At 33.1% G+C, this 22,885-nt stretch overlaps 1 protein-coding gene across 1 annotated transcript in view; it reads left to right on the top strand.

Annotated features, from left to right (window-relative positions):
- Positions 1-22,885, top strand: part of Map3k2 (mitogen-activated protein kinase kinase kinase 2) — a 68,379-nt gene that overhangs the window by 30,579 nt on the left and 14,915 nt on the right. Inside the window, exons 3-12 of the mRNA XM_076865785.2 lie at positions 3,260-3,378; positions 4,759-4,799; positions 6,807-6,906; positions 11,997-12,110; positions 12,604-12,691; positions 18,163-18,293; positions 19,144-19,223; positions 21,142-21,209; positions 21,376-21,468; positions 22,160-22,366. Coding sequence (XP_076721900.1) covers positions 3,260-3,378; positions 4,759-4,799; positions 6,807-6,906; positions 11,997-12,110; positions 12,604-12,691; positions 18,163-18,293; positions 19,144-19,223; positions 21,142-21,209; positions 21,376-21,468; positions 22,160-22,366 — 1,041 coding nt within the window. The remainder of the gene's footprint in view (positions 1-3,259; positions 3,379-4,758; positions 4,800-6,806; positions 6,907-11,996; positions 12,111-12,603; positions 12,692-18,162; positions 18,294-19,143; positions 19,224-21,141; positions 21,210-21,375; positions 21,469-22,159; positions 22,367-22,885) is intronic.

The raw sequence follows: 22,885 nt of genomic DNA on the forward strand, positions 1-22,885 counted from the left end.
GGGCTGAGCAATCCCCAATACCACCACACACACACACACACACACACACACACACACCAAAAAAAAAAAAAAAAAGAATTGTGGGTGTTCAATTTACATATTTTCTCCCCACTTGCCTTTTTCTCCTAGGTCTTGAGGGTTCCATTCTGAGAAGGGATTAGAGAAGGAGATGCTTATTATTTCTCATAGTTATTTTTCAAGTGTAATGAATATGTATATAATATCTAATTCAGTGTATCTTTAATTAAAGATTTCATTTGAAGTTATCTCAGTTTTTTTTTTATTTTATGTTCATATGAATGTCCTTTTTTTTTTTTTTTAAACACACATTAAAAATCCGCTGCTCTTTTTCTATGTGCTCATTTGTCAGTCAGATATCCTCTGGGCATTCTCACTGTGTTTTGGGTCTATCCATGATCTATATGACATTTATAACCTAATATGCCTAGTACCCTGTGACCACCACAGGGATTCATAATAGAGTAAAACAGTCTAAGAATTGTTTAGAATAATGCTTATTTTATGTTCACACTAAGTTTGATCTTTTGTGGATTTGGGATTTGTTCCCATTTTATCACTCTCCTCAAAGTAAGTTTCTTGATATAGGTACTTATCTACCATGTAATTCTTGAAGCCTGCCAAAGAAGAAACTCAGATTGTCCTTTGTTTTGTATGTCATCTTCCCAAGATTTAAACTTTTTGTTCATTTGGACCTTTCCCTTTTTACACATATGGTAGAAAATGGTACATTTTCCCTTTTTTTAAATTGGTACATTGTGACTACACATAATAGTGGGATTCATTGTTACTTTAACAGTCTTTTTTTTTTCTTCCTTTTTTTTTTTTTTTTTAAGTCATTACTGGGGATAAAACCCAAGGCCTCATGCATACTAGGCAAGTGCTCTACCACTGAGCTACATTCCTAGCCCAACTCATGTTTCTTAACAAAGAAATAAACATGTAAATATAAGAGATTTTCTGTTTGAACATTATGATACTATATATATTAAAACTCTGAATTCAAGTGCTAAAGATTTTTCTAATAAAATAATTAAAACAACATAAATACATTTAAATATTTGAGTTTTCCTCTCCCCTGTACAGAATTAAGCATTTTAACATTCCTCAAGAAGGTCACATCAGATGATTTTATTTCAGTTGGTTGATATCATTCTGAGCTTATTTAACCTGAGAGAAAATTTATTTTCTTTATCAATAATTAACATAGGCTGGCATGGACCTATTTATGCATCACTTGTTGTAATTATATTGTATCTGATTGACTCAGTTACCTATTTGGTTAAGCTAACATGACAATTTTATTTTACAAAGGATTCTTTGTAAATGATTATAAAATTTTCTTGTAACTGGAATTTATTATTAAAACAATTGTAATTATTTTAAATTTTAACATGCAAATACTTTTACAATGGAATAGAATATCTTGAACATTATTAAAAATTAATAAATTAGGGAAGTCAACTGTGTTTGAAAGACTATTGAAACTCTTGAATTGTCAGATTGTTTATAATAATTTTCCTTACAGGATGTACCATGTTTTAATTACTATTAAGCAACACAAATAATGATTATGACGATGATGATGATGATGGTATTATTATAATAATATTTCTCTTTTTGGACATTGTGATGCTATGTATTAAAACTTATGTTATTATTATAACATTATTATTATTATTATTATTATTATCATTTTGGCTCTGGGAATTAATTGAACACAGGGACACTTCACCACTGAACTACATCCTCAGTCTTTTTATTTTACATTTTGAGACAGGGTCTCCCTAATTGCTGAGGCTGACCTCAAACTTACCATCCTCCTGCCTCAACTTCTTGAGTCATTGTAATTACAGGCATGGGCCACCGGACCCATCTTGGAACATAAATTATTATAGACCAAAATGTAAACTATGAAGTTTTTGTTTCTTTTATTTACCAATTGTTAATAATTATTAGTAGAATTGATTTATTAATGAAATTCAGTTAACTTGTCCCTAAAGTCTTCTAGATAGTTTATAATTGGCATTGCTGAGAGGCATATTCTTTATAGTTTCAAAAACAAATCAATTCTTTTGTTTTCTATTTTTTATTTATTCTTTTTAGATATACATGACAGTAGAATATATTTTGACATACATACATGGAATCAAAAAGAAATCTTCAAATGGACCAAATTTTACTTTTATATTGTGTGTGTATAAACAAATAATGTAATATCAAATCCCACATATAATTATAATGCACTAATAAAAAACATCTAAAATTTTTATAAAAGAAATCTTTAATATGTTTGTAAGAAGCTAAAAGTTCATGGTTCATGAAACTTAGTTTTCTGGATTTGGTACTTTTTCTAAGGAAATACATTTTCCTGTAGTGTTAACTTTTTTAATTGTTACTGGCCAAAATTCTTAGATATTCTGTTATGTTTATGGTCTTGTCAACTCTGATGGTGAAGAAATTTGAGGGATCCGTTCCAAATATCAGCAGGCCCATATCCACAGATGAAGCTTTAAAGTCTGCACTTTAACTATAAATACTTGGGGCTGGGGTTGTGGCTCAATGGCTGAGTGCTTGCCTTGCACATATGAGGCACTGGGTTCGATCCTCAGCACAACATAAAAATAAATAAGCAAAAAAAAGATATTTTAAAAACTCAACCTAGTAATGATAAAAATATAAATACTTAATGATTATTTTACAAGTTGCTTTATTTTTCCCACTTGTTTTTATTAAGATTTTAAGATGTCTTTTTAAAAAAAATTTGTTCTAATTGGGATAGTAGAATGCATTTTGACACATCATACATAAATGGAGTGTAGACTTATACAGGTCATGTAATCATATACATACATAGGATAATAATGTCTGATTCATTCTACTACCATTCCTACCCCCATACCCCCCCTTCCCAGATGTCTTTATGTTTGTTTAGGTGTTATGGAAAAGAATTTATAGTAATAGGGCTGTTTTGATCCTTATCCTAAAATGTTTAATCGTCAGAAGAATCAGAATGACTTTGTCTCGCCTATAAATGTCTTGTGTGGACTCCTTCTTTTTTGTTTTCATTTTTAAAAATAATTAAAATTTTATTTCACCAAAAGTGTAGGTATTAAAATGTTCTAGATGTAGTTTTACATTAAATCAATGCATTTTTATTAACTTTCATATAAATTTTGTTCAATGTCTGTGATAAGTATATATTGGAATTACAATTCTGTGTATGTTTAAAAATACCTAGATGATCAGCAAGCTTTGAACTCAATCATGCAAGATTTGGCTGTCCTTCATAAGGCCAGTCGACCAGCATTATCCTTACAGGAAACCAGAAAAACAAAACCTTCATCACCAAAAAAGCAGGTATTTGTTCAATAATATTTTTATAAGTATATTTTGTTGTTTTATGAATTATTTCCTTTAATGTTCTGATCCTATAAAAGACTAATGTGTGTATCTTTTATATTTTTGAGCCAAATGTTTTGTTATATACATTTTCCCAGGACAGTATACATTAAAAAAACATAGTTTCATTTAGTGTGGTAACTGCTTTCTAAAGGTGTTATTTTATCCATTCTTAAAGCACTTAAGCAATTTTCCTTCAAATAATCTACTCTGGCTATTTACAAATGAAGGTGATTTTAATTCTCATAAATGAAATTCATTTGTGATGCCCAGTATGAAAAGTGGAAATATAGTAGTTCCTCCTTACCTGTGGTTTTGCTTTCCATGGGTTTACCCATATGTCAACTGAGGCCTAAAATATTTGATGGCAAATTCCAGATATAAACAGTTCTTAAGTCTTCAGTAGTAATGATGTTCTGAGTAGCATGATAAAATCTTGCACTGTTGCTCTCTCCTGCCTAGAACATTAATTTACATTTGTCTATTTTATTTATGATGTATATTTTACCTACCTGTCAATTAGTATAACCTCAGTTATAAGATTGACTGCCACAGTATCATGTGTTCAAGTAACCCTTAATAACTTAATAATAGCCCCAAAGTACCAGAGCTGTGATTCTGGCAATTTGGATATGCCAAAGAGAAGCTGTTAAGTGTTTTCTTTAACTTCGATGTCCCATCATCTTATATATAGGATATGTATAAAAACTTAAATTGAGCCAGGTGCAGTGGCACATGCCTGTAATCCCAGTGGCTTGCGAGGCTGAAGCAAGAGGATCACAAGTTCAAAGCCAACCTCAGTAACTTAACGAGGGCCTAAGCAACTTAGACCTTGTCTCAAAATAAAAAAGGGCTGGGGATGTGGCTCAGTGATTAAGTGCCTCTGGGTTCAATCCCAGGTATCCCACTTCCAAATTAAATTGACTTTTATAGTTTTTGTAGGTAACCTATATACAGAATAATGGGACATAATGGGTGGTTAAGAGAAGAGGTGAAAGTTGTCAATAAGATGGGGAATCTTAGAACATTTACCACATGAATAAGGGGGACTATGATAAAGTATTATGTATTTCCCTATAACAGAATCAGAAAATGTTTCATATCCTTGGTTCCTTCACTAATAGATCTTAGTGTTCTTTCCTATTATGCCTAGTTTCACCAACATAATTCTCAGCTGAGCTTTTTAACAGATATTATCAAATGATTGGACTGGCTTTGAAAATGAAACCTTCTTTCCTTTCTGTTTTATATTAAATGAATGACTAAGAAAAAATATGATTTTAGAAATTCTAAAAGTTTTATCTGAATAATTACGATTGGTTTGTCATTTCATTATAGAATGATGTCCGAGTGAAATTTGAACATAGAGGAGAAAAAAGGTAAGGAAGGAAACATAACATGTCACTTCATTTAGTAAAACATATATTCTGATTAAGCTCTAAAGGTTTCTTCCATATGTGAATGAATTTCATGGCCTAAAATTGAGAAACGAGTAGTCTTTGGTAGTGTGTAACATGTGACTTAGACTGGAGTCTGTTAAAATTCTGCCTAAACATTAGAACTGATTAATGTTTTTACTTTGCAATATCAGGAACTAAGTAAGGTCACTGCATAATGCAGCCCTTATTGCATTTCCTTTTACTTTTGCTCAGTGGAAATTAAATATATTTCTTCTTACAATTGTATCATCCCTCCAGATACTATACAGAATTAATATATGTGGACTTAATATTTATAATTTTGATTATTCTCAAGAGACCTCAAAGCTATGACATGTATTTCGTTGGTAATGTTGAGGAAGGTGAGTTGGAATGGTGGCTGCAAGTTATTTTAGCAGAGATATAAATTTAACCTTCCACTTGGTATCTGTATGTCAGTGCAAAAGTGGTAGTAGTGATAGTTAACAATGAAATTACTAACATGACCTGAAAGTAGTTAGAGAAAAGTGATTTTATTTCTACTTTTAGTGTCCCTGTAGTTAATATACTCATCTGTTAGTTCTAAACACTTTAAAATGGGTCACAAATCATAAAATTTGAAGATGTAAAGATGTTTTACAGATAGATGTTGAGAAAAATGAAATATATCAGACATACTATAGAATCATTGTTCACTCTACTTTCTTATATAAGATTCTTTTAGGAATGTTTCCCCAAGTTTTCATTCAGTCCTATTTATTGAGTACTTACTATATGTTAGGCATAATCGGAGCAAAGCAGATGTGGGCTTTTGTTATGGAATTTATAATCCAGTGTGGTAGTATCCAAGCTTTAATGCATGCTCTCTAGGGCAGTGCAGGCTAGTCTTTTGGAATATGGGAAGAAATGTTATATAATTTTCTTTCAATATTTCAATCCCTTTAAAATGTTTATTTTGGAGACAGGCTTACATAATATATTTGCTCAAAAATGTTGAGTTGAAGCAGGGTGTGGTGGCACATGCTGTAATCCCAACAGCTTGAGAAGAGGAGGCAGGAGGATGGAGAGTTCAAAGCCAGCCTCATCAATTTAGCGAGACCCTAAGCAACTTAGTGAGACCCTGCCTCTAAATAATATACAAAAAAAGGACTGGAATGTGGCTCAGTGGTTAAGCATCCCTGAGTTCAATCCCCAGTACCAAAAAAATTATTGAGTTGTTAAGGGTACAGAGAGTAAAAAATTGAATCCCCAAAGAACAATTTTACTTTTTTTTTTTTTAACAGTTTCATTGTTTTCTGCTGTGCATTTGTCACATAAATTTGATCACATTCCTCAGTGGATGTTTTATATTGCTCTTTAACATTTTCAGTGTGGATTAAAAACTGTAGATTAAAAACTGAAGTTTTGAGAATTGTTTTTTAAAATTAGGATAGAGCAAACAAACTTCAGAGTTTTTAAACTTCATGTTGAAAAATTTGTATACTCAATAAAAATGAGCTGTTACAGTCATAAAAAACATAAAATTATGTTGTTTGCAGGAAAATGAATGGAACTTAAGATCATTATGTTAAGTGAAATAAGCCAAATTCAAAGAGTCATTTGCCTATATTTTCTCTCATGTGGATGCTAGAGAGAAAGAAGGAAAAGAAAAGTATAGGGTGATAAGTAGAACAGAAGAAAGGGACCAGAGGGTAGAAGGATTTGGAAGGGGGAGTGCTAGGGAGTGATGTTAGCCAAATTATATCATCATATTGTGTGCATATATGAGTATGTAACAGTGGATTCCACCATTGTATACAAGTACAATGCACTAGTAAAAAATGTGGAAAAAGTTTTAAATAAATAAATAGAAAATGAACTGTTGAAGTGAATATGTACATAACTTTTGCTTAATTTTGTATTTAGGAAATGTTGTATGTATTTAACTGCCTAAAATAAATAAAACATTTTAAAATTTTGTCTATATAGAATCCTTCAGTTTCCCAGACCAGTTAAACTGGGAGATCTGAGATCTAAAGCCAAAATTGCCTTTGGACAGTCTATGGATCTACATTATACCAATAACGAGGTAAACAAATACAGTTTAACTTTTGGTAGTCATTATTTTAGAATAAGTGTGTGCATTTCATATCATTTTAGGACTTTTGTGTTTTTATTTAGTTATTGATAAGAATATGGTATGTTAGACAAAATATCTCAGGTAAATTTGTAAATTCTAACTGATCAAAATGGGTTTCTTCCCATTATGGAGATAATAGAAGGTTTAACTGTTGTGCAAATAATTGAATAAGAGTCCATGCTAGCAGGAAATATATGTACTACTTGGTTATACTTTATATGTAACTACTTACATATTTTTTATTTTTATTCTATTATTTTATTGCTAAATGATCTTTTTCTCTCATACTGTACTTGGCTGCAGACAATGGAACTTTGGTAGTCAGACAATTTAGTTGAAACTTAAAGGATTATTTTCTGTTGGTTAGGACAGATTAGATTGTTATGTTTGGGGGTCAGAAAATGTGATTTTAAGGGCTCTGGCACTGAAGAACAGCTTCTCATGGGGTAGGCATTATAGATTTGTAGTATGAAGCAATTTATAAATGAATTGTTTATATATGAAGTTCTTTGAAGAAAATGCATTGTGTTGAAGAATAAAGACAAGGACAGTGGGTATTCATGGTATTAAGGAAGTAACTGAGGTGGTGACTTTTTTTTTCCTTGAATAAATAATTTTTAAATTCTTTTTAGCTATACATGACAGTAGGGTGTATTTTGACATATATAAACATGCAGTGTAACTTATTCTAATTGGGAAGATGGTGACATTTAGTAAATATCTCCACTAGACACGGAAACATTAGTATGAAACCCTGCAACAAGTTTTAGGGGAAGACTGTTGCTGAGAGAGAAAACAGCTTGAGAGCAGTTCATATAGAGATCCTAAGATGGAAAAGACTTGTGTGTTTTAGGAATAGGGAAGGTACCAGTGGGGATAGAATAACAGTGGAAATCTTGATAAACTTACCTTAAGAGAAAACATGTGAAACTGTTTTGTAAATGTTAAAGCACTGTTCAAATAAAACATTTGAAAATAGTAGATTTTAAATGAGGTAATTATTAATTTAAAACCAAATTGAATACTAATGTAGCAAGTAATGCCTGTCTGAAGAAATCACTATATTATTTTGATAAAGTAAAAATCCATATCCTCTGTAGTAATAGCTTGAAATTTTATTTTTCAAATACTTTTTGGGTTTTTATTTAGCCATAAACACATCTTATTGCTCAGCCCGATCTTGGCACTTTATTTCTGTACTTGCTGGTCTGATTTCTAGCTGCCAGCCCTTGGGACTCTGAGGGATTTCTAGAATTATGACCCCAGGGTAGTGCAGATGAATGGACTGCGCTTGCTGAAAGTGATAACTTGCTGAATAATACACCCTTCACGAACCTCCTTCCTTTCCTTGTTTTCCCCATTCCCCTGCCAGTGTTTCCTAGTATCTTTTTCCCATATAATAAATTTGAATCCTTATTTCACAGTATGATTCTAGGGAACCAAGACATCACTCTGTGTGTGTGTGTGTGTGTGTGTGTGTGTGTGTGTGTGTGTATGTGTGTGTGTGTCTCAAAGTGTATCATGGAAAACTTTCAGATGCCTAAATACATTAAGACTACAATGTTGTCTTTAACTACCAGCCTGGTAGGTTAGTCACAAAAAATGGGGTTGTTTTGACATTTGTCCATATTGTACCTATGCTGACTCCTAGAATAGCTGGGTTTTTTTGTTTGTTTTGTTTTTTTTTTTTTCCTCAGTTCTTCCAATCCCCCCACCCCCATCCTGGGTTTCTAGAGTATTGGCATCAAGTTGTCTGATTTTGTAATTTCAGGAACTCTTTCTTATTTTCTTTAAAAAAAATTGAATATTCTTCTCATTTTAGTTTATTTTTCTCGTGCTTTTTGAAGGGCTTTTATAAGTGATTCATTATAAAATGTGAGAGGCCTCTTTGCAGGAATGCAGTAGAGGTAGTATTAGGGTAAGATTGCATTTAAGATTTCTTACAGCCCTGAGGTTATGTGAGAATCTATTTTCAGTGAGCTAACCAGTCCTGATTCACATCAGAATGTTGTCCCAAACCGAAACCAGGATGTTGTATTTTGGTGGTACTAGGAAAAATCTTATAGTTTTCCTTCTCTACTATCTAAAATAAGAAAGATCTTAGAAAATCCTTCCTTTGCCTGAACACCTCCATACCCATCCCAGCAACACATGATACAGATAGCCATCACTTTATTAGGTAAAGAGGAGCCAAACCAACAAATTCAGCCAATCCGGGGCTGGGGTTGTGGCTCAGTGATAGAGCACTTGCCTAGCATGTGTGAGACACTGGGTTCAATCCTCAGCACCACATAAAAATAAATAAATAATACAAAGGTATTGTGTTCATCTACAACTAATAAATTTAAAAAAATTCAACTAATCCCAGCTTAAATTTCTTGGTTCTTACAATTTTGGAAAACTTGGTATTTATGAAATAATGTTCATTTTCAAAAGAGGAATTCATGTTATGCTGGAAAAAATATTTATAAAGAAATAGAATAAAAATAAAATAAATGAGTTTTTTGCTTGTCTACAGGTCCATAAAACTATTACTCCTTATATGGATTGTTTTCAGATTTAATTATGTAAAAAAGGAAGATAATTTTGTCTCTATTAAGTTCCATTTAATATGTACTTATAATATGTACTTAGACTTAATTTTTAGTTTTATTTTCAGAAAGGATTTAGAAACGTACTTCTGATTTACCAAAAATAAGCCAGAGGGAAACAAATTTCATGAATGAGGCTAAAATGATTCACCAAACAAGCAAACATTCTGTGATTTGTTTAGTATAATTTAGATAAGTTGGAACTTATTCTTGACTCTATCTTCATTTTACATTTTATAACAGGTGACATTAAGATGTGAGGGATCATATCAGGATTATAAAAATAGAGTATTGAAGATAGGAGCAAGATAATACAAACATGGGGTTGAGGGCATAGTTCTGTGGTAGAATTCTTGAGGTTATGGGTTTCATTCCTAGCACCACAATAAATAAATAGATAGTTTTTGTTTAAAAATAAAGATACACAAATATGCTTCATAATTGGTAGGAAAGTGAAATGGATTTAATTAAGCAAATCAGTAGATCAGGCTTGAGCTCTGATACCAAACAGTTTATTAGAAAACATTTCTTACAGAGATAAAAGAGCCCAGTACTTAGTTGATAACTTGTAGTAATATACAATTAGCTATAAAAATAAATTGGAAATAAAATTTAAGTACAGAATAAGTAAATGCAAGCAGAATGAATGGTGGAATTGATATTACTCCTGGATTATATATGTGCCTAGCATCTTCATTAAAACAAGGACCCTTTTTAGAGAAATCTGCACAGAATGAGTGTACAGTATGCCAAATAGAAGGTTTGTGCGCAGATTGAGCTCATTCCTGTGATGTTTGGCAGGCCACTGTGCCTGGAGTTGGGGATCCTTATCCTTAAGGGATTTTTACTATAGAGGACCCCAACCTAAGTAGGCATCACATTTTAAATGGCTCAGATGCTATACTTTGTAGAGTTTGTTAACAAGTATGGTATTTGTTTATTTGTTTTTATCTTATCCCTTTTTCAGTGAAATGGATGTACTTTGATGTTATTAATAGAGTTTTCATAAGCCTCTAAGTTGACATTCTTTTTGAAAAAGAAAGGTCATTTTGTTTTTCTTAAATTATGTGAGTCACACTTTATCTCATAGACCTCAGGTGCCTCTGTCCTGTGTAACATTTTATTCACGAAAGTGATACCACCAGTTGTGGCTTCTGTTCCCTCACATGTTGAAGTATAACATTAGAGAAGTACACTGAGGCAAGTATATAAAGCAGTGTTATTTAAAAAGAGCAAACCCTGAATATACACTCTGTTTCCACTGGTCCTCTTGAAGCCAGAATTAGACAGGCAGTTGGTATGGATAGGTAAATCGAGTCAGATCAGGTCAAGGAGGCCAATTTGAGCAAGTCCAGGAATTTGGAGACTTCTGAGAGGGAGAAGGGGGCCATAGCTGGTATCCTAGTATCCCAAGAAGTGAGGTATTTCCCCTTTTTCTGTTTTTTAAGCTTCTTTTGTTCTCCTACTCTCTTCCCCTTATCTTTCTCCTTCTTGTATGTGACTAGGATGGCCAAAATGTGGGAAACTAGTGGGCTGAAGGGGGAAGGGCAGGATGAAGCAGCCCAGGACACATTAATTTACAACTTTTACAACTCAGTGTAGGGAGGGGCAATTCCTGGGACAGGTTACCTTAGCAACAGGTTGGAGCTAGGGCAGGTTGTCTGGATAGGGTGGAAGAAGGGCTCTGAAGGCATTTCAGTCCCTCAGGGGGCAGTCTTCCAACTTTCTGGACTCACTCAAATTGGCCTCCTTGCTCTGACCTGACTCAATTTACCTATCTATACTGACTGCCTGTCTAATTCTGGCTTCAAGAGGACCAGTGAAAGCACAGTATATATTCAGGGTTTGCTCAGAGGTGGCTGGCTGACCCATTTAGTTTACTTGTTTTAGAAGGTAGTGGTCAGGTCACTAGGGTTATGGAGATAAACCCTAGGTGGACTATAGTTCTCAGGTTTATTGCTAGTAGCACACTCTGTGACAGCTGTCACAGATACTCAGTGTTTGGTATATATCACACATTTCATATGAGAGTGAAAATTTGTGGTTACTACTAGAAAAAGAACCAAAAGTTTTGTCTATACAGATGAAAAGTAATATCTTTATTTTATATAGTTTGTACATGAACCCCTTAAAACTGTTTTAGGATGTATAACTTAAATTTAGCAGTATTGTGAGAATACCCTAGGAAATTCATCTTTAAATATACTTATCAAAAATGTAATAATTAATAAAGCAAAATTTAAAAATATCTGTAGAGTCAGTGTAAGATTTCAGTGTTGGTAGGATAGGAAGAGCAGAATAATTAGATACATATACTCATTTAGAATTTAATTCTAGTAACAAATGAAAGAGTATTTTGAGATTTATAATTCCCTTGTAATAGATATTCATGAAAGAACTTGACCTGGTGAGATGACTACATGATTCCTTATGTTTCTTTTTGTTTAGTTGGTAATTCCATTAACTACTCAAGATGACCTGGACAAAGCTGTAGAACTGCTGGATCGTAGTATTCATATGAAGAGCCTCAAGATATTACTTGTGATAAATGGAAGTATACAGGTATGAATAAGGGATTTTTTCCTCTCCAGGAAGAATTTATGGGACTTAATTCTATAAAAGTTAATATATGAAACAAGTATATGTGTGTGTGTGTGTGTGTGTGTGTGTGTACTATCATATCTCTACCCCTCAAAACTACATACTCAAAATTACAAATAAAAATAATATATTATATAGAATATACAAACTGATAGCTTTGAAGAATTATGTTAGGATTAAATGTTTTTTTTTTTTTTTTAAATAGAATTTCAGTATGTTGCCCAGGCCATCTTTGAACTCTTGAACTCAAGTGATCCTGTAGCCTCAGCCTCCTGAACAGCTGAGATTACTGTCATGGGTCACTATGCCTGGCAGGATTACAATTTCTAAGAGTAGAAGATTTGATAAGGCCCGCTAACAATATATAATAACTAGGTTGTATTTGGTAGGGGAGAGAATTCTGCTTAAAGCCCTATGAGAAAAAAATAGCACTCATGCCCTTTTTCTTTTGTAGGCTGCTAATTTAGAACCATTGTCATCACTAGAAGGTTTGGATAACGCAGGATTTGAAACAGAGAGGAAAAAGCGGCTTTCCATAATAGGTAAGAAAGCTAATATCTGAGTTAGGAAATGGTTGATTTCTCAATTTCTTAATGGAGGGCAACACCTAAACATATTCCTAAATAGCACCCCATTTCTATACTCTGCAATTTATCTAAGTTAACTAGTTTTTAGTGTCTGTTGTTCCTTGGAAATTAGTTTTACATATTATAGTATTAGCAATCTTCAATCAGGATTCTTTGTATGTATATTCACAGTACTTTAATGTTCAGTAAATTCAAATAAAGCCTTGTAGAGCTTTTAATTATATAAATAGAATAGAGGGACTGGTTGCAGTAGCACACTGCCATAGTCTCAGCAGCTTGGGAGACTGAGGCATGTGTTACCAAGTTCAAAGCCTGTGTCAGCAAAAGCAAGGCACTAAGTAACCCAGTAAGACCCTGTCTCTAAATAAAATACAAAAAACAGGGCTGGACAATTCACAATAGCTAAACTGTGGAGCCAACCTAGATGCCCTTCAGTGGATGAATGGATAAAAAAAATGTGGCATATATACACAATGGAATTTTACTCAACATTAAAAGAGAATAAAATCATGGCATTTGCAGGTAAATGGATAGAGTTGGGGAAGATAATGCTAAGTGAAGTTAGCCAATCCCAAAAAAAACAAATGCAGAATGTTTTCTCTTATATAAGGAGGATGACTCATAATGGGGTGGGGAGGGGGAACATGGGATGAATAGATGAATTCTAGATAGGGCAGAGGGGAGGGAGGGAAAGGGAGGAGGCAGGGGATTAGCAAGGATTGTGGAATGTGATGGACATCATTATCCAAAGTACATGTATGAAGATATGAATTGGGTATCAACCTACTTTATATACAAACAAATATATGAAAAATTGTGGTATATATGTGTAATAAGAATTGTAATGAAAAAAAATAACAAAGTACATGTATAAATGCATAAATTGGCACGAACATATTTTGTATACAAAGATATGAAAAATGGTATATATGTGTAATAAGAATTGTAATACATTCCGCTGTCATGTATTTAAAAAAAAAAAAAAACAGGGCTGGGCATGTGGCTCAGTGGTCTAATGCCCCTGAGTTAAATCCCCAGTAAACCCTCCCTCCCACACACACAAGATAAAAGAAGAGATGGGGAAAAAAGTAATTCTAGCTTATTAAAATTAATAGACTAGATTCTTAAGTTCCTAAAACTTTCTGTAAGGTCTTAATTATTGAAGAATGCAGTCACAATAAAGATTGCCAAAAATACCACAGTTTGCCTTTATTATACTTTCTTATTATTCAGTTTTTACTTACCATTAATAATGTATTGCTATATTTTTTAAAAAGATAGACTCAATATCTTTATTTCTTTTTATGTGGTGCTGAGGATCGAACCCAGTGCCTCATATGCATGAGGCAAGTGCTTTACATATATTTATCAGAAATATGTTTTAATTATATAAATAGAATAGAGTTATAACCCCAGCCCCTGTATTGCTATAATTAAGGTTATGATATAAAGAAATAAAGATCCTATGTGCTATATCATAAGGTGGCCTTAGTAAAGTTTGGGAAAAGCAGATGTGTTTTTTCTTTTTCCCCAGTTTTTTCCAAAATATTTATTATCTAGCATATCTGAAAATGACCTCAAGAGTTTGATGGATTATTTACATATCTGTTCAGAAACTATCATTCACCAAATTTTCACCTTGTATGTCAATAAGCCTAATGGACAAACTATTTAGTTTAAACAGCCCTCAGATGTGTTTTTTCTTTTTGGTACTGGGGTTTGAACCCAGGGGCACTTAACCACTGAGCCACACCCCCAGTGCTTTTTTTAAATTTAAAGATAGGGTCTTACTGAGTTGCTAAGTGCCTCACTAAGTTGCTGAGGCCAGCATTGGACTCACCATTCTCCTGCCTTAGCCTCCTGAGCTGCTGGGATTACAGGCATGTACCACCAAGCCTGGTGGCAGGTGTGCTCTTAACTCTTCAGTTCTATTTGTTGTCTTCAGTTTGTACAAAGTGTTGATAATGTGCATTTTTTAAAAAAAGATAAAAGCATTTCATTATTCAAAACTACTGATATGTGGTCATTGAGGATAGCATGAGATTATGTATTTGAAGGGCAAAAGTAGAAGAGGACAAAAGGACAAATAGGGAGGAAATGGAAGAGTGGGACAAAGCAAAAGATTTGATTAGGATACCCCATTTACAATAGCCTCAAAAAAAAATAAAATACTTGGGATACCTCTTTTATTAAAGATGTGAAAGATCTGTACAATGAAAACTAGAGAACCCTAAAGAAAGAAATCAAAGAAAAACTTAGAAGATGGAAAGATCTACCTTGCCCTTGGATAGGCAGAATTAATATTATCAAAATTACCATACTATCAAAAGCACTATGCAGATTTAATGCAATTCTGATCAAAATCCCAATGGCATTTCTCATAGAAATAGAAAATGCATTCATGAAATTCATCTGGAAAAATAAGAGACCCAGAATAGCTAAAGCAATCCTTAGCAGGAAGAGTGAAGCAGGTGGTGTCACTATACCAGACATTAAACTATACTGCAGAGCAATAGTAACAAAAACAGCATGGTATTGGCACCAAAACAGACTGGTAGACACAAGAGACTAACCCACACAATTACAATTATCTTATATTAGACAAAGGCACCAAAAACATACATTGGAGAAAAGATAGCCTATTCAACAAATGGTGCTGGGAAAACTGGAAATCCATATGCAACAAAATGAAATTAAACCCCTATCTCTCACCATGCACAAAACTTAACTCAAAGTGGATCAAGACCTAGGAATTAAACCAGAAACTCTGTGTTTAATAGAAGAAAAAGTAGTCCCTAATCTTCATCATGTGGGATTAGGCCCCAACTTCCTTAATAAGACTCCCATAGCATAAGAATTAAAACTAAGAATCATTAAGTGGGATGGACTCAAACTAAAAAGTTTCTTCTCAGCAAAAGAAACAATCAGTGAGGTGAATAGACAGCAAATCTTTACCCCTCACACATCATGTGGAGCACTAGTCTCTAGGATATATAAAGAACTCAGAAAGCTAAGCACCAAATGAAACAAATAACCCAATCAATAAATGGGCCAAGGACTTGAACAGACACTTCTTAGAAGAGGATATACAATCAATCAATAAATATATGAAAAAATGCTCATCATCTCTAGCAATTAGAGAAATGCAAATTAAAACTACTCTAAGGTATCATCTCACTCCAGTCAGAATGGCAGCTATTATGAAGACAAACAATAAGTGTTGACAAGGATGTGGGAAAAAGGCACACTTATACATTGCTGGTGGGACTGCAAATTGGTGCAGCTAATACGGAAAGCAGTATGGAGATTCTTTGGAAAACTGGGAATGGAGCCACCATTTGACCCAGCTATCCCTCTCCTCGGTCTATACCCAAAGGACTTAAAAACAGCATACTACAGAGACACAGCCACATCAATGTTTATAGCAGCACAATTCATAATAACTAAACCGTGGGAACCAATCTAGATCCCTTCAGTAGATAAATGGATTTAAAAAAATGTGACATATATACATAATGGAATTTGATGCATTAAGTTGATGTTTTAAATTCCTTTTAAATTAAAATTATACTGAATACCTCAGTCTTATTCTACCAATAAGTATTTTTGTTGTTTGACCTTAGTGCTGGCATTAAGGGGAAAAAAAATCAGAAATTGTCTATAATTACCAATAGTGTATTAGCATGCCCATTACTAACAGAGGTTAAGAAAAATGGGCTACCAATAAAGGAGATAGAGTGCTGGGTGCAGTGGCACACGCCTGTAATCCCAGTAGCTTGGGAGACTGAGGCAGGAGGATCCGGAGTTCAAAGCCTACTTCAGCAAAAGCGAGGCACTAAGCAATTCACTGAGACCCTGTCTCTAAATAAAATACAAAATAGGGCTGGGGATGTGGCTCCAATGGCCAAGTGCCCCTGAGTTCAGTCCCCAGTACCTACCCCCTAAAAAGGAGGAATTTTCATAGTCTCTTTTCTCCCTATTTCCTTTTAGTAGTAGAATATATCAGTCTTTTATAACCAGTGGTCTGTGGAAGAATAAAAATATTAGCGTTCAATTTGTTCCTTTGGCTATTAGTTGTTAACAGAGCCTCAATCAACCCTGACTCAGATTGAGCCCCTAAACATTTTACAGATCAGTGTGGATTTGGTAATTATCTTGCTCTCTTTCTCACTAACAAGTACTGGCATATACTTAAAATGACCTGTTTACACATAGATAAAGCTTTTTTGCTAGTTTAATTTCAAAAAATTATAAGGTGAGGGAGAAATTATATTCATAAATTATATTCATTATTTCCAAAGAACCACATTAAAATAAGATGGATTTTATCTGATAAGAATTGTGATTAATTAAAGGACTATCTTAAATGGAAGCCAGATTTCTCCATTTTTCTAAACTACAAAGAAATTTAAATTCCAGGAATGTGGTTTGCCACACAGACTTAATTTTACGTGCCCAGAAATATAGTCCAGGATTCCAAATTTAAAATACCCTAATATGGACTAAATGACTTAAGAAGTAATCTCACTTAAGGTATCTAAAGATAAGAGGAATGGAAAGAATATCATGAAGACAAATGTGGATAGCATTCGTTTGTCATGAATTATTTTATCACCACAACATTTTTGCAAAAAGGAGAATTAGTCCCATGTTTACAAACTAGGAAACAGGTGATGATCTTGTAACTTTCCCAGTGACACTCAGGTGGTAAATAACTTGAACCAAGATTAAACTAAGGTCTGACTCCATGCTTTCACTACATTATGATGCTTTCCACAAGTTATGTAAATATGAATTATCTGCAATAAATTCAAAAGCGGTGGTATTTATTTATCTAAAATTCCATCTGGCTGGGGTTATGGCTCAGTGGTAGAGTGCTCACCTAGCATGCTTGAGGCACTGAGTTTGATCCTTAGCACTACATAAATGTAAAATAAAGATCTTGTGAAAAAAAATTCTATGATATATCATCAAATATAATGTAGTTGTCAACAGTCAGAAGAGCACCTGATAAGTATAAATGGATATCACAGTGAGGTTAATAATTAAAGTAGGATGGGAGTTTAGAATGGTTGTAAGAATATCTGAAGTTTTACAAACATGAATGTTCTGATAAATGTTAATAAACACTGGGTTTCATTTGCTTAAATTATTTTGATATAGTTCAGAAATACAGCCTATTTAGTATTTTTTGGTACTGGGGATTGAACCCAGGGATAATTTGCCACTGAGCTACATCTTCAACTCTTAATTTTTTGAGATGGGGGTCTCACTAAGTTGCTAAGGCTGGCCTTAAACTTGTGATCCTCTTGCTTTAGCCTCCCAAGTTGTCAAGGTTACAGGCATATGCCCAATTAGCCTATTTAGTTATACTCCAATTTTTTTCTTTCTGATATTTATAAATCACATAATTTTCTTCCTTTCAGGTCCCACTAATAGAGATAGAAGCTCTCCTCCCCCAGGATACATTCCAGATGAATTACACCAGGTAGCCCGGAATGGGTCATTCACTAGTATCAACAGTGAAGGAGAATTCATTCCAGAGAGCATGGACCAAGTAAGCTGAAGTCAGATGTTATTTTTCATTTTATTTAAAGGGATATTGGTAAGAGTCAGTGTGATTTGGCAAGTATCTTTGTGTGTGTGTGTGTGTGTGTGTGTGTGTGTGTGTGTGTGTGTTTTCTCTTCTCCAATCCTGTATCTTTCTTAAGTGAACAAAATCATTTAAAAAACCAGGAAACTGCACATTAACTTGTATGTGCCTTTATGTATTGAAATATACAGAAAACTGCTGAAAAGCTACCTTTCTTAATATTGCTTACCCATAAATGAATGAATGAATGCATTTGTTTTTAATCCCAGGGATAACTAGCATTCAGATTTTTTACATTAACACTTGAAAGAACAAAATTACTAATATTTAACTTTATGAAACTGAGGTTTGTGAACTTTTTATAACTTTTTAAAAATAATTCAGTATTAAAATGTTTTTATAGAGTTGATATTATTTTCTTAACATTGGATGTTCACACTACTGCAGTAGTAGTCACTGTGTAATTAGTCTCAATTAGGGTGGGGCCATCATTCAGTTTTCAGTAAGTAAAATTATATGAAACATTTTAGCTTTAATTATTTTAAAGGACTATTAGGGAACTTTGAAGTAAGCCTACCTGTGCAAGACATTTAGAAATGAGTAACTCTGGAGAGTGACTGCTGTTAGGTATGGTTTCTTTTGAAGGTAATGAAAGTGTTCAAAAATTGTGGTAAGGGTTACACAGCTGTCCGTATATCAAGAGCCATAGAATTATTCCCTTTAAATGGGTTAGTTTTATCTCAATAAAACATTTTTTTTTTAAGATTTTTGGTTGTATCAGATTGAATCATGATGGAACTCTTTATTTTCCTAGATGCTGGATCCATTATCTTTAAGCAGCCCTGAAAATTCTGGCTCAGGAAGTTGTCCATCACTTGATAGTCCTTTGGATGGGTAATGTCAATTGTAGTTTTGTTTTTTAATACATATGAGTAATATACACATATACACAGCATGTAGAATTATCAATAACTCTTTGTACTACATTTATGGGACTATAGTTAATTGATATTTGTTCTTACTGATGGTGAATGAAATTCTTTATAGTGCAGATAAATCCCTTAACTTCATGGAACTCAGTCTTATTGGCTAAAATGATATCTGATGATACTGTTTTAAGTGTTTCTGCTTGCCAAAGATGTGTTTGAAGCCAAATGCAAACTTAGAATTTATGTGTGCTTATTTTTAAAAACTGTACTTATGAAACTTATATTTTCTTTTTTAATTGATTTTATTTTTTAAATACATGACATCAGAATGCATTACATTTCTTAATTACACATATAGAGCACAGTTTTTCATATCTTTGTATATAAAGTATGTTTACGCCAATTCATGCCTTTATACATGTACTGTTTTTTTGCATTACAATTCTTATTACACATGTATACCACAATTTTCCATATCTCTGTTTGTATATAAAGTATGTTGACCCCCAATTCGAGTCTTCATACATGTACTTTGAATAATGATGTCCATCACATTCCACCATCCTTGCTAATCCCCTGCCCCCTTCTTTCCCTCCCACCCCTCTTTCCTATCTAGAATTCATCTAATCCTCCCTTATTCCTCCTCCCTGCCCCACTCTGAGTCAGCCTTCTTATATCAGAGAAAACATTTGGCATTTGTTTTTTGGGGATTGGCTAACTTCACTTAGCATTATCTTCTCCAGCCTCGTCCTTTTACTTGCAAATGCCATGATTTTATTCTTTTTTAATGCTGAGTCAAATTCCATTTTGTTTATATGCCTCATTTTTTAAATCCATTCATCCACTGAAGGGCATCTAGGTTGGCTCCACAGTTTAGCTATTGTGAATTGTGCTGCTATAAATATTGATGTGGCTATGTCCCTGTAGTATGCTGTTTTCAAGTACTTTGGGTATAGACCGAGAAGAGGGATAGTTGAGTCAAATGGTGGTTCCATTCCCAGATTTCCAAGTAATCTCCATACTGCTTTCCATATTGGCTGCAGTAATTTTCAGTCTCACCAGCAATGTATGAGCGTACCTTTTTCTCCACATCCTCACCAAATTTAATATATTTGGTTTTGGAGATTTCTTAAGTTGCTTCCCTGTTAGGATTATGTTCATCCTGGCACCAGAAATAACTTAAATTCTTTGTAATTGTGGCTTAGTATGTTGGTTGACATTTTAAAAATTCAAATACTTTTTGTGTAATACAGGGATGTGAGTAGGATCAAGTAGCAACTGTGAATTTTTTGTTACAAATGTGCACTCTTCTGGTTGTAATTGGACATTGTTCTTGGTAGTCATACTGTATCACACAGTCAGTATTAAAATCTTCACTTATTTAATCCCTAGAATTGCTTTATGAATTTTGTTTTTGGTTTTAGGGATCAATTGTCTATCTACATGAAACTCTTGTCTGTGTCAGTGTCTACCTGAAGATAGACATTTAAGAAAGTTAGGGAAGTAGTTATTAGAAAACTATACAGTGAATACTATTTGGAATGTACTCTCCTGAATGCTTACGTGTGTGTGTGTGTGTGTGTGTGTGTGTGTGTGTGTGTGTATTTGACGAGTTTGAAATTATTTCTTTTATATAGATGCAAAAATGATCTTGGTTATACAGAGCTTGGACTGATAGGTGTTTCTAGATAACTATGATTCCAAAATGCATCAATTCTTACCACTATATAGGTTAATTTTAAAAGCCGTATGCAATATACATTTTCTTATATGTATCAAATAAGTGTTGTAAAGACCCACAAACACATAGATATGGCTTAAATATTGTTTTACATTTTATTTTAATATTTTCTTTAATTTAATGTTACATTTTCTGTTTATAGAGAAAGCTATCCAAAATCACGAATGCCCAGGGCACAGAGCTACCCAGATAATCATCAGGAGTTTTCAGGTTAGACTATATGAATTCTAAATATTTAAATATTTATGTTACAGTAATGTTTTAGCGGGGGAGGAGAGAGGGAAGATTTTTGAAAAGTCAAAAATTTTGTCAGTATACTTTTTATTATTGGAAACACTTGACTTTTTTGTGATGTAGCTTTCTTATGTCTTCACAGACTATGATAACCCTATCTTTGAGAAGTATGGAAAAGGAGGAACATATCCAAGAAGGTATCATGTTTCATATCATCATCAAGAATATAATGATGGTAAGTTTCTGGCAGTTAGATCATAACACTTTGGAAAAATCTCAAATATAAAACTAAATAGAAAATGTTAGGAAAAAATTTATTTGTGTAATATAAAAATTGTTTTTGAATCAGTTTTCTGGTTTTAAAAAAAGCCTTCTTAAGGAAATTGGGTCATAACTAAAACTGTAGTTACATTTTAGTATTGTTTCTAAAATGTAATAATACTTATGTTTCTTTCTTTTAAAAGGAGTAATTTGACAAATTCCACGATTTAAAATATAGAATTATAATTTACAATAAAATATGGGGGAAAAGGAATAATTTTAAAATGATTAATTAGAAAATTATTCCTTGATGATAAAATTCATACATGTATTGTCCATTTTAGGGAAAAAACTACCTATAAACTTTTTAGTTTTTGTTTTGTATTTTAAAATCATTGGAAATAAGAATAAATTATTTTTTTTATCCAAAAATGAAGGGCTTCTATTTTGTAGTTTATTTTTGTGTGTGTGCATGTATGTACATAAGTTACTATTTGAATTTATGTTTAGATCCTAGTTTTTTTTTAACCCCACAATTATTGCCATTTCAGTTCTTTAGCCTAGTTACCAGAAAAATGTCTGTTTCCTACCATATAAATTTTAAATACTTTAAAACTAAATCATATTAACAAAAGGAATAAGTTAATTCTGTTTTCATTTTGTAGGTCGAAAAACTTTTCCAAGAGCTAGAAGAACCCAGGGGACCAGCTTCAGATCTCCTGTGAGTTTCAGTCCTACTGATCACTCCTTAAGTACTAGTAGTGGAAGCAGCATCTTTACCCCAGAGTATGATGATAGTCGAATAAGAAGAAGGGGAAGTGACATAGACAATCCTACTTTGACTGTAATGGACATCAGCCCACCCAGCCGTTGTAAGTAATAAAAATTGTCATAGTGAAATGTATAGCAGAACCTTGCAGAATTTTATAATATTAACAGGAATAAATACCAAATGAGTATTCATGGTAAGACAAGACTTTTCAAAAGAGATCATAATGGGAGTTTCTAAAAATGGCCGGAATGTCTGATGTAATAATGGTATTATTGCTGATTACTCTTGTTAATTCTGTCCTTCATTTTTATTAGAAAAAATGTTATCAGCTATTCAATTTATCATCAGTTCCATTCCATGTATCCTTGTCAAGTTCCTAAAACTGAGATTTCAAACATGATCTCTAAGATATAGTCTTATGGGATAAATGGTATATAGAGAAATAAATATAGTATTACATTTAATGTAGATCTAAGACCTGAGTAGAAATTCACTAGTTAATGAAGTGACATGTATAAGAGGCCATGACAATTTGAAAATTGAGAGTAATTCATATTTGCTAATGTGGGAGATAGCTTACTTTTTTAAAAACATTTATTTATTTATTTATTTATTTATT

The sequence above is a fragment of the Callospermophilus lateralis genome, chromosome 9, assembly GCF_048772815.1.
Source record: "Callospermophilus lateralis isolate mCalLat2 chromosome 9, mCalLat2.hap1, whole genome shotgun sequence".
Lineage (NCBI taxonomy): Eukaryota > Metazoa > Chordata > Mammalia > Rodentia > Sciuridae > Callospermophilus > Callospermophilus lateralis.